Consider the following 13,403-nt stretch of genomic DNA (forward strand, 5'->3'; position numbering starts at 1 on the left):
TTTAATGCTTATTTACTTTTGAGAGAGACAGAGCATGAGCTGGGTAGGAGCAGATAGACAAAGAAAGACAGAGCATGAGTGGGAGAGGGGCAGCTAGAGAGAGAGGGAGACACAGAATCTGAGGCAGGCTCCAGGCTCTGGGGCTGACAGCACAGAGCCTGACACAGGGCTTGAACTCAAGAGCCATGAGATCATGACCTGAGCTGAAGTCAGATCGTTAACTGACTGAGCCACCCGGGTGCCCCAAAAAAACATGTTTAATCCATGAGTGAAAGAAGGTGGTGGTGTGCCACTCAAAGCTGCCCAAACAACATAAAACTTCCAGCAAGTGATGTTTGTGAGTTAATAGCACTCTTGCTCTTAATTCCTGAACTCTCAGAAACTCCAGAAATAGACATAGTAGGGACAAAGTCTGCTGGCAGATGTATAATTTTAATCTTGAGTATATTTGAGAAAATGTTTAGGTACAAGAGGTCTGTGATATTTGGAGACTTCTCAACATGAGGCACAATGGCCAGAGGATGACAGAAGGAGGGCTTTCTTCCCCAGGGTAGTGCTTTCTGGGAATAACTTGAGGGAACATGGCAGCATGGCTTGGAGCCTCCAGAATAAAAAGGAATTATCAATATAGAAAAGAAGTAGAAAAGGGGTACTCTTGGGACAAAAAGTACAGAATATAAGAAAGCTGGTTCAGTGTTACTAGATAGAAGGCAAATGTAGGACTTAGGGTAACAGAAAGACAGTTGTAGCATTTTTCAAAAGCTAGCAGCAATATAATTAAAAGTCAAGGGGCGCCTGGGTGGCTTAGTCGGTTAAGCGTCCGACTTTCGCTTAGGTCATGATCTCGCGGTTCGTGGGTTCGAGCCCCGCGTCGGGCTCTGTGCTGACTGCCAGCTCAGAGCCTGGAGCCTGTTTCAGTCTGTGACTCCCTCTCTCTCTGACCCTCCCCTGCTCACGCTGTCTCTCTCTCTTAGAAATAAATAAAACATTAAAAAAAAAAATTAAAAAAAAAAAAAAAAATAAAAAAAAAAATTAAAAAAAAAAAAAAAGTCAAGATATTCACTCATGATTTCTGGTGTGAGAAGTTTAAATACAAGTTGGTAAAGTTTTCCTAACTTGTTTAGTAATGCATAGAGCTGACTTGGGTATATCCGTGACTTGAAATCGGCTTGAAGCAAGTCTCAGATCAGCAGCCGCCAGCATTTTTGTCCCTTAAAAGGTTAGTCATCTTATCTGCCTCTTTAAAATTGGAGCTAGGCTAAAGAAAACTTTGTATTGCAACGTAAAGCCTCTTAAAACATGTGCACAGTTCAATGCTCTTTCTGTTTTAGAAGATTTTGCAAAGTAGTAGATTGACCTTCACAAATAGAATTCTTTTTCCTGCTTTTTCAGTGTGTGGTGCAATATAAAGTGCCCTGTGTGCATATCAGAGTGTATCACACAGTCTGATATTATCTTTCTTACACCTTCAGCTAGTATGGGTTCAAAGTCATGATATGGTCGCTGACTTACAAGTAACCTTGCTGAGTAAATTTTCCTGTGAATTCCTTTTTAATTTATTTCTGTACAGCCATTTTGACTGGGTCAGGAAAGTAACATCTACCTCATGACAATTAATGCTTTCTCTTCACCTCCCGTTACCATACTGACAGCTCTTTATGCAGAAAAAGAGAACATTTTTATTTTGATGCTCTTTTTGCTTGCAGATTCAACTCTTATGTGAACATGAAATTTATCCCTGTATTAAGCTCAACATTTTTTTGAAGGTTACCCTGCTATCTTTGGTTTATGTAGAATATAAACTTTATCCTGAATTCCACCTAGATTGTAGAAGGGCTCGTGGCTCCATGAGGAATATAGAAAAAAAAGTCACCTCTAGGCAAAGTGGTCCAAGAAGAGGCTCTTCTTAGTCCTGTTAACAGAATGGAAAATACACTGAATTTGACAGAGCCCATGTGGGACCACTGGCAGATGGCTTCACTGCTGTGAATCTCAACTTCATTGTCTAGAAAATGAAGATAACACCCCATTATCTAGAAAATGGGGATAATGCCTACCTCACATGTTTTGCAGGGATGTTGAGAGGGTTAAATAAGCTGGTATGTGAGACACTGCTAGGCAAACTGAAAAGTGCTATTCAAACATAAGATTCCATGACGGTTGGGGCGCCTGGGTGGCTTAGTCGGTTGAGCGTCCGACTTTCGCTTAGGTCATGATCTCGCGGTTCGTGGGTTCGAGCCCCGCGTCGGGCTCTGTGCTGACTGCCAGCTCAGAGCCTGGAGCCTGTTTCAGTCTGTGACTCCCTCTCTCTCTGACCCTCCCCTGCTTACGCTGTCTCTCTCTCTCTCTCTCTCTCTCTTAGAAATAAATAAAAAACATTAAAAAAAAATTAAAAAAAAAAAAAAAGATTCCATGACGGTTAACTTTTACTAAGTAGGAAGACTAAGCTGTTTGGTGCAAGTAGCTTCAATGTGACTGCTGATTCCTTCTTTGGAAATCTCCCCTCAAATTGCTTCTGACTCATTTATGTTTATACTCTTTGAAGCTCTTTGATTTAGAGCTGGCACCACTTCACTGTAAATATATAGCACTATGTGCACATCACTCTTGAGGCCAGTGCCAGGTCTCACTGTATAAAAGCCTTTAGTTCAGGGATAGCCTAGAGGCGAGTCTTAGTGATTGCTTACGTGCTTAATGACCAGACCAATAGCCCAGAGCCCAAACTCACTAGTACTTACATAAAACTTCGTTTTAACCAGCATTAAACTATGTCATGAAATCTTTTAAAATTAATCAAAATTAACATCATCTCTTTTGTTTTACCTTTTCTTTTAAAAGCAACTTACGATGTTTTCTCAAGCCCTACAACATCAGATGAGCCTGAAATATCAGAACCCCATACAGGTATATCTAGCCTCTCAATTCTTTCTTTAGATGCCAGATGTTCTGGCAACACTGCTCCTCGTTCTTGCTTTTAATTTTCACAGAGTGACAAAGCATACTCTTTAGGGCTCTCCGGGAGAGAAATGGCAGTCAGTGTCAGGGAGATGAATTCTACCCATTTCTCTGTTGAGCGATTACTTGTTTATATCCATCAGTAGTAAGCTTTGCCACATGTGGGAGAGGCAGATAGAGTTGGATGCCATTAAGCCAGAGTAACGTATTAACAAAATCACTCTAAAAAGGTTTTAGATTCTTAGAGACTTCTCTGTAGAGCAGTGGCTTTCAAATGGGGGTGAGTTTTCTCTCTTCTCCCCCCAGAGGCATTTGGCAATGGCTAACACATTTGATTGTCACAACTGGGGAAGGTGGCACTGACCTCTCGTGGGTAGAGGACAGGGATACCACTAAAACCCTGCAATGTACAGGACCGCCCCACCCCCCAACAACAAAGAATTATCCAACCCTAAAAGGCAATAGTGCTGAAGTGAGAAATCATGCACTAAAGAAGTCATGTCATTCATTTGTCTATAGAAGTTCAGTTGGGTCTAATGTTTGGCATTCACATACCAATCCACATACATTGAGTGTAACTCAGTCTAATAGTTCCTTTTAGCAAATGTTTAACTAAACTCGGTACTGTGAGAGATTCCAAGTTAATATGAGTGGTCTCTGCTAGACATAGATATATGTCTGATATTTTTGTATATTTGGCCTTATCTGCACATTATTTGTGACATGATAAAAGCAAATAATTTTAAATAGCAGCAGAAAATAAGGGAAAAAATGGAATAGAGTGCTGAGTGTGTTCAGTTAGCAGTTAAACAAAGGTAAGAAACCAGAGAAAACAATTGAAGACAAGTTGTCATACGAAACATTGTTTTTTTTTTAATAAGAGTTTCTAACGTTTAATGTATGTATGTTTTTAAAAGTGAACTCATCTTCAGTTCCTAATGAATCCCTAGTTTAAAAATGTTGGTCAGCAGTCGTTCAAGTGTTCTTGATACTTTTCCCCATATGAGGCATAATTTATTACTCATGAATTTGTATTTTATTCTTGGGGCCTTCTGCTTTTATAAATGTTGACATTTATTCCAACAGAAACAAGTGATCCATTTCTGGATTCTGTCCCACCTAAAACTTCTAGAACTCTTGAACAGCCAAGGGCAACACTGGGTAATGTTTTTAACAGAAAAATCCTACTTTGTTTTCCATCAAGAGAAAATCCATGTGAATGCCATTCTTCCAAATGACCATTTCATTCCATCACATTTAATCATTTATTTTGTTCCTATTTCTGAATATATGTATATATTTTTTCCTGTAATGCAGGCATCTTATGTTCCATTTTGGGTGCACTCTCTCTCTCTTCCTCTCTTTTTTGAACTGTAATAGATGATTGTTTTTTCCCTTCTTAAAGGAATGAAAAGCTTTGAAAACTGCATGGACTCTTTATCATCCATATCATCCCATGTCCTGTGTTTATGGCCTGTATCACCTCTCTTCCATGCATTGAGTCTGCCTGGAGTCAGCTAATGAACAATTATCATTCTGACCTTTTCTCTTCTTTAAATCATTATTCCATCCACCAGCTTTCAAGACCATATGCATTTTTCATTCTTAATCATGGATTTGTAGCATGTGCTTTGTAACACCACCTAAAAAGCATGTTAAAACCCTTAAAATACCTCCTTTTAACTGGAATTACTTGGTGGGTGGGGTGTTTGTATTTTCAGCTCCAAGTGAAACACCATTTGTTCCTCAAAAACTGGAAATCTTTACTAGTCCTGAAATGCCACCTACAACACCTGGTAACTAATGATGTTTTTATTTGTGTACTTTGAAAGAATAGATAAAATGACCAAAAAAGAATCCATTACACTGGACTTTGAGAATATTTTCAGTAGTAAATATTCCCCTTTATTCTCTATCATGAAATTCTCCCAAGAACTAGGTTATCTATCATACTTTGCCTTGTGAGAATCCTCAAAGAATCTCAATAATCTTGGTGTCCATATATTTGAAGAATTATCTCCTTTCTATAATCCTTTCAACTCTGCCAACCAGAAAACAGCAGTGGAATTACAGATGATAATTATTCTAAAATATATTCTCTTCTACTTAGCACAATTAGACACCACTTGGTCAAAGTACTTTTCTCAAAGTAGTCTAAATACAAAGAGCACCAAGTAGATTCTAGAACTCTGGACATGATAAGAAACGATGGGTAAGAGAGATAACACAGCCTACATTCTATAATGAAAAGTTATTAGAATAATGTATTTCATTAACCCCTGGTGAGGTTAGTAATGAGCTACAGAATTAAAGAAGTTCTGAATTTCCATTCTCAAAATCGTAAATATTTGTGTTTCTCCCCTCTTGCTTGGTAAACTTACTTTTGAGTTCTTAACTGTACCTGTGTTCTTAAATCCCTTGAGTGCCCACTTCCCAGTATATTTAACTCAACAATATACCTTTGTTTTTTCATACAGACACTTAATTCATTTTGGCCCAATCAGCACATTTATTGAGTACCTTCTCTGTATAAAGCAAAGTGCCTGGCATTCTGGGGATACAGAGAAATTAAAAGCAGTTTTTGTACTCAAGGAGTTTACAGTTGTGACCTGATTGGTCCCTGTGCAATATTATTTATCAAAGCTATATTAAATCTTCTTTCAGCTCCCCAGCAAACTACATCTATCCCTTCTACACCTAAACGACGCGTCAGGCCCAAAAAACCAAGACCCAAACCTGGTAAATAACTCTCTTTAACTTCTCAGGATATGTAATTCCAAGTAGAGAATGTCTGCCTCTTTATCACAAAAAGAGGCTATATGATTCTATAGGTCAAAGTTTCTTCACAAAATTTGAAATTAACTGAAGATGGATAATTAATGCAAAATGACAAAGGTCAAGCAATTTTTGAATAAGACTTCTTTGAAAATTATGTCAGTGATCTTCTTGCATGTGAATTTTGGTATAAACCCAGAAACAAGTCCTAATGTCTTGTTAGTGTTAGAGAGTAAGATATTTAGTATAATCATTTCCTTAGTATGCATGTATATTTAGGTGTTTATTAGGCTGACAGTTGGTGTTTGGGGAGCCTACTATGTTTTCAACTTGAGCTAGGGCAGTGGCTTAGAGGAGGGACCATGACTCCGACTCTCCAACTGCTTATGATGAAACAATTCTACAGCAGAGAATGAGAGATCTACTTGTGAGACTACAATACTTGTGCAGAAGTTCAGAAAAAGAGATGAGGATTTAAGCTTCAAAATAGGTGTAGGGTTTGGACGGAGAAGGAGGAGGGAACACATCACAACACAGAATTTGCATGGTAGAGGTAGCTTATCAGGAAGTGATATTTTTCACTGTCAAATAATACACTCAGAATCATGCCCAACAAATCAAGTTTTGCTTATTCCATGGTAGTATACATACAGTTTTTTTTTTTACAGCCTTTACTATTATGACTGAACTTAAAAATTATTTCCCCAAACTTGTACTCACTACTTTTGTAAACACTAACATTAAATATGGCAGGATTTTGAAAGGGTCATTCAGTTCTTCATTGGGAGATATCTTTTTATTGTCTGTAGGATATCTTAATATTTTTGTTTCCTTTCCATCACCAGAAAGAACCACAAGTCCTGGAACAATTACAACTAAAATTCCTAAAAGCCCTGAACCTACATGGACAACATTGGGTAATATGTCCTGAGTAGTTAGATGTGTTCCTTAATCTTTCCATGAAAATCCAGTGCATTAGCTTTTGTGTAATGTCTCAGTCACTGTGCTAATTGGATCATTTTGACAATGCTGATGATTTCATAGAGTACAGCAGCTCCATGGCTTTCATGGTTTTGGATAACTGGCCCCATAGTTAATGTACCTGAAATCCGCATTCAGACATTATCCTGTACCTTGGAAAGCTGGTAAAGCACTGCTGTTTCATCACCTTCCATCAATCGTTGCATTTGAAACAGAGTCTTAAACATATTTCTCCATTTTTTTGAGTAAGATCCTTCAGTTCACCTTCAGACTTCATTAGGAAGAACAATGTTCTTTTATGATGTTATTAGAATTTCTTTCTACTGTAGATCATAGCGTTATATCTATCAGTGATTATTAATCGTAAAACATGCCTTCTTTCTGGTGCTTAAAGACTTGAATATGGCTGAGAAATGTCAAGTATGGAGGCAAAATGATTCCACTGATTTTTTTTAAAGATAATGGATTAAAATAATTTTCCTTGTGTAGTTATTGTTGATATTTGTAGCAGTGCTATTTCTGTTAGTTCAAATATGCTCCTGAAATGTTTTTTTTCAAACCAGATGAAAATTTATCACTGTATTTCCATTCAATGTTCTGTAAAATATTCTCTCAATGGAACACTTCCAAAACCTTCCAAGATGAGGAGTTCATTCTACTTAAAACACAGGTTTTTCTTTTGTGGCTTTAGACACTGAACTGCCTAAACATTAACTTGATGATTATTTTCTTTACTTTTCCAGCTCCCAGTAAAACACATTTTATCTCTTTGAAACCTAAAATTCCTCTCATCCCAGAAGCGATAGACACCAAACCTGGTAATTACCCTGAACTTTTTTTTTCTTTTTTTCCGAAAAGTAGAGTTGAAAAATCATTTTATGCCACTCTTTGGAGTAGGAACTTCTGGTTGCTATTTTGTTATTTGATACAATTTTTCCATGAAATGTGCAAAAATGCAATGAAACGATCTCATTATAACCAGCCCCTCTGATATTATGGCAGACTCACTCTGAGCTGTTGGGTGGATGACCAACCCAGAGAAAATACAGAAGTACAGTGATGGGAGTGATTGAGGACTCCCTTGTCTAAGATGAAATAGTTTCCAGTGCCACAGCTGACTGGAATTCTGATCACACTAAACCTCCTTTCAGCCTAAAAAGGGAGAAGTGTTTTCCTCCCCTGAAAACTCTGCCCTTGTTTTAGAGCTTCTCAGTTCTCCAGCTGCAAGATCAGAAAAGATCAGAAAGGGTTGTGCTCTCCTAATGCTCCATGACTTCTTTCTGAATTGAAGCTTATATCTGAGCACTGACTTTTGTTTACTTCTCAGGAGATAACAATGATAGTTTGCTGAAGAAAAGAAGGCTCTTTTGCAGGAAGGGGTTATTCTGTATATGTAATTAAAAACAGAGACAATTCTCTGCATATAGATTGCAGGATATATTGAATGACCAAATCTCCATTTTATTCTATCTAGAATCTATACAGCAGTTGAAATTATTGACTTATGAGTGTCCTTTTATATACAGGAATTTTATCACTACTCATCATTTTCATCCAAATTTTAAACTCTTAGCTCCTGGAAGAATATATTTCTCACTATCCAATTCAGTATATTTTTCATTAATGCATGTTTACAAAATATGGTTGAAACCAGAGACTTTCTCCTTAAGCATATATGGTTTTTTGTTTTTTTGCAGTAAAATGGGTGAGGAAGAAAAACATAACTGCTCAAAAAGGAATTCTCATAACTCCCTTCAAAGAGGCAGTGAGATTTCCAGGCATAGGTGTCAGACTAAACAAAAGTAGGGATTAGGCAAAGGAATATGTAGTTGACACTGTGACCATGGATGAGGTCTCCATGTTGGAGAAATGGACTCTTACTCAGAGGGGTTACTTAGAGAAAGAAGCACATAGCTAATGAAACTCAAGACCCTTAACTATTTATTTTTTTAACATTTTATTTATTTATGTGGGAGAGAGGGGGTGGAGTAGAGGATCCCAAGTGGGATCTGTGCTGACAGAAGCAAGCCCCATGTAGGGCTCAAACTCACAAACCGTAATATCATGACCTGACCCAAGGTCAGATGCTCAACTGACTGAGCCACCCAGGTGCCCCAAGAACAATTTAAATCAAAGAACTCCAACAGCTATATGAGAGAAGGGTATAGTGTACATCTATGTAAAAGTCATGCTTAAAGGGCTTTGGAATAAGGTAATAACTGTTTTTGCTGTATTTTGAATAGCTATTACCAAGCGGATTGAGAAACATTATTGGATGTTTAGACCATCAAATTTAAATACATCTCTCTCCCATCTAATTATTCCTGTTATTATAAGATAAAAGTTGAAAAAAAGCAAAAAAGTCTCCAGATGATCTTAATGGTTTATATATGATTAGTTACATTACTCATTTCAGTCATTTCTAAAAAATGGTTTAGTATAAATTCATCAACACAAATAAGGGATGAGGATGTATGCCTATCATTCTAAGCTATTTGAACAAAGAAACTTAATTTGACATTTCCTTTTTAAATGTGGCCAATTATTTGGAAGCTAAGGAGTCTCTATTCCTCTGATTCATACCTTCTAGTCACTTTGGAATATCCACACCTTTCCCCCTAGCATCAAGTATAACCACTTCAGATTCTGCACCTAAAGTTACACAGACTCAAATTGACCTCTAGTGGTCTGAGGCAACACAGAGTAACAACAGGATCTCTGCAAACGATTGCTTGGGTTTTAGCTTTTTAAAATGTATTTATTTTTATTTTAGGGCAGGCCACCATTATAGCTCTGTGGAAGATTTCTGTTTATAGCCAAGGTTCAGGAGAGCAAATAAACCACAAAAAGCTTTTTTATTTGAGTGATTCATTGCCTTTCCCACCCCTCTCCTCACACTCTGCTATTTTTCCATTTCACTTTCCATGCGAATTGCTTTTCCTTTGGTTTTCCTTTGTGGTTAAACTAACAAGTAAAAAGCCACATTGGGTTTGGCTTGTTTTATAAGCATAATCCAGTGCTTTCTTGAAAATCCCACCATCTACCATGTCCCAATGTGTCTGCCTCAACCAATAAGACTCGCTTCCTTCATAGTTAATCTTTAAATTTGTAATGGCCTTTGACTATTGAAGCTTTTAATGGACTGGGGGGAAAAAAGGGAGAGACCTCCAATTACAGGTATTTTTTAACACTGTTCTCTGACCTGTAGATAGAATTGTAAATTTTTCTTATTGTTTGCTACAAATTCCCAAGCCATTGTATTTTTCTTTTGTGCTGAGGTGACTGGTGTAGTTATTTGCATGCCGCTTAACATTTTTATACCTTTATCCATAATACCTTAAAATTATAAAATAGAGGAAGTCTTGTCAGAAGATATGTTTGCTTTATTTTTAATGTATGTTTCTTTTTGAGAGAGAGACTTAGTGTGAATAGGGAAGGGCAGAGACAGGGAGACAAAGAACTGAAGCAGGCTTCAGGCTCTGAGCTGTCAGCACAGAGTCTGAGGCCGGGCTGTAACTCACTAATTGCGATCATGACCTGAGGGGATGTCCCATGCTTAACCCACTGAGCCACCCAGGTGCCTAAGAAGGTATATTAGCTTTTAATAAACCCTGACTTTAATATTTCTGTATACAGGTGAATTGGAAGCTTAACTGATGGGGCTCCATACTTATTTGATCTCGGTTTCAGTCAGGAACTAAAAAATGCAGATTTTTCTTTATGAAATTCATAAGACCGCATTCTTTAATCTTTGTAAGTTCTAAAAGATGCTAAAGTAGCAAATCTTACTTTTTCAAAGTTAGAAGGCAACTTTATAGAAATTAAAGCATGAATTACAGCCTCAAAATTTCAAGAGTTTTTCTTGGCTATTTTCAGATACGGATTTGTTTTGATAGTTATATTTAATGTATTGACATTTACTATTTACCCTGTCTCCTGTAGAATCCAAGATATCCAGGCTCCCCCTATCCTCTCTCTCTTTTTCTCTCTTACACACACACACACACACACACACACACACACACACACACACTTTTTGCTATGTTATATGTATTTCAATCTCAGACATCATTTTGGCTTTGCCATTTATCTGTTGTAATCTATTTCTGGACAAGTTCTTGAGAAATCAAAAAAATTTTTTTGGCCACAGTCACGCTAATGAATGATGCCACATTTCAATAATATCTTGTGCTATTCATTGCTTTCAGAATAAATGAAAATTCTCTACCTACAATATTTGTTGTTATATTTTCTTTTTTTATATGCTAAAGAGTCCCTGCTTATTTCCCCAAACCTTTCCACAGCCCCTAGTCCAGAAATATCACAGAGAACTCCTGGTAAATGTAGTACAAGAAATATAAGTAACAAAGTTATTTATGTCCTCTTAAGCTGGTTGGTGGGTGTCCTATTAATTAATTTCTTTCCATAAGAAAAAAGCCAAAGAGGGGTTTCTGGGTGGCTCAATCGATTAAGCATCTAACTTCAGCTCAGGTCATGATCTTGTGGTTCATGGGTTCAAGTACCATGTTGGGCTATGTGCTGACAGCTCACAGCCTTAAGCCTGCTTTAGATTCTGTTTCCCTCTCTTGCTGTTCCACCCTGCTCACTCACTCGCTCTCTCACTCTCTCTCTCAAAAATAAATAAAAATTAAAAAAAAAAACATTATAAGAAAAAAAGGCAAAGAATCTTCACTTTTTTTCAGTTTCAAAAATTGGGTTCCTTTTTAAAATTTTCTTCCTGAAAGAAAAGAATTCTTTTTGTTCTGTAGAATAAGAAATCCACTGTGTGATCTTTTTATAAGTCCAGATATCATAACCAAACTGTATTCAGCATGAAGTATCATTTACTAACTGCTAATTTGAAACACATTGGAAGCTTTGTTATCTTTCAGAATATTTAAACAATATTGTTATTTAATTATTTCAATGTCTGATGAAATATAACCTTTTGACTTCTTTGATTTGCTAAACAAAATAGACTAAATTTCATACGTAAACCAATTTGTTCACCAGCAATAGGTGTTAGCAAATATAAGGAACACCATATGAACATTTGTGGCCCTTTTTAGACCATACGTTCAATTCTTTTTTTTTTTTTTTTTTTTAAGAATATCAGATCCAACCAACCTGAAAATTATCCAAAACTAACAGATCTCAGGCCTGGTTATAGGTTGAGGTTTTGGCTCTTCCCACTTCCTTGGATGAAACTGACTATCCTGCATGAAAACAAAATGTCAGGTGACAGGACACTATAAACAACCTGAGAGAGGCTACCTTGACCTTCCCTTAAAGTACTATCTTCTCAGATACTAGGAGCAATCTTCAGAATATTGGGTGGTGGGGAAAATAGCTAAAACTCAATAAGAAAAATCAGAATTCTCAATTCTTTTATTGTGGTTCATGGAAAGGATGTGGGTGACTGAGCTTTACTGTAATAAACCACAGAACCAGACTGTTCACCATGAGAGAACACCTTTTACAGTAAAGGACATTTAATTACTAATTAATTAATTACTAATTTAATTGTTATATTCAGCATGGCCTTTGATAATACCTGTTTTATTGCAGCCCCAGAACCTCAGACTCTACCACCATCACAGTCAACAATAGGTAATGAAGTTTCCTTTACTGAATGAAAAAAAAAAGAAAACCCTCTTTCTTATTACCTTTTATGTTGAACTTTGTCCTTGCCTTGGGTTTTTTAAAAATTTCTTAATTGTCCTTCAGATCTTTATTTCAGCCATTTTTGTCAGAAGATACACTCTTTATGCTTTAACTAAGCCGAGCCTCTGAAATAGCCATGAAAGCCATACTGGTTTTGGTTTGACATGTTCTGTATTGTCCCTCCTTATATTTGAGTAATATTTCCCAAGCTTGTTTTAACCTGGCTGTTTCCAGTGGAAGACCTTGGCTTTATTTGAGGATATTTTTTGTGTTTTTATTTTTAGAGGTGTTTTTCTTACTTTTGAAATTATAACATTTGCAGATTTTCTTGAAAAGCATTATGCTCTTTCCAGATCTACATATCCTGATGTGTCACTCGGCAATTCATTAAGAGAAATAGAAAAACTCACCCCAAAATTTATAGCTTCTTTTTCTTCAAGAGAGCAAAAATTGTGTTCTACTGGTGCTATCTTAGCCAAAACCCATATTTTCCTTCATAACACAAACTGTTGGTTACTTTATTGCATTCATACCTTCCAAATGAGAATCATGCCTTCTTTTGTTTTTTCCATTTTTCTCTCCAAACTTAACGGAGTACATTTTTGTTCATTTTGTCTAAAAAACACAAGAATCTCTTAAATAAAAAAGAAATGTCTTATGTGGATAAACGTTTCACTGTTTATATATAACTGCTCAACTTTGTAATTAGAAATTAGAATTTTTCAGGGGCTCATGGGTGACTCCGTTGGTTAAGTGTCTGACTTTGGCTCAGGTCATGATCTCAGAGCCTGGAGCCTGCTTCAGATTCTGTGTCTCCCTTTCTCTCTTTGACCCTCCCCTGCTCACGCTGTCTCTCTCTCTCTCTCAGAAATAAATAAAACATAAAAAAATTAAAAATTAAAAAAATAGAAATTTTCATATCTAATTAGATTTTTATCATTTTTCCTTTGATTTTGATTCCTTCCTGATGATTTTCATGTACTCTTAGGACCTGTAACTCTGGAAACCAAACCTTCAACAACATTAGG

The 13,403-nt window shown here is 36.7% G+C and overlaps 1 protein-coding gene across 1 annotated transcript in view; it reads left to right on the top strand.

Moving 5' to 3' along the window:
• ABI3BP (ABI family member 3 binding protein) overlaps positions 1–13,403 on the top strand; it is a 204,694-nt gene that overhangs the window by 81,842 nt on the left and 109,449 nt on the right. The window contains exons 15-22 of the mRNA XM_077774920.1: positions 2,839–2,904; positions 4,042–4,116; positions 4,677–4,751; positions 5,620–5,694; positions 6,576–6,647; positions 7,455–7,529; positions 12,280–12,321; positions 13,364–13,402. Coding sequence (XP_077631046.1) covers positions 2,839–2,904; positions 4,042–4,116; positions 4,677–4,751; positions 5,620–5,694; positions 6,576–6,647; positions 7,455–7,529; positions 12,280–12,321; positions 13,364–13,402 — 519 coding nt within the window. The remainder of the gene's footprint in view (positions 1–2,838; positions 2,905–4,041; positions 4,117–4,676; positions 4,752–5,619; positions 5,695–6,575; positions 6,648–7,454; positions 7,530–12,279; positions 12,322–13,363; position 13,403) is intronic.

The sequence above is a fragment of the Crocuta crocuta genome, unplaced genomic scaffold, assembly GCF_008692635.1.
Source record: "Crocuta crocuta isolate KB4526 unplaced genomic scaffold, BGI_CrCroc_1.0 scaffold6, whole genome shotgun sequence".
NCBI classification, from domain to species: Eukaryota; Metazoa; Chordata; class Mammalia; order Carnivora; family Hyaenidae; genus Crocuta; species Crocuta crocuta.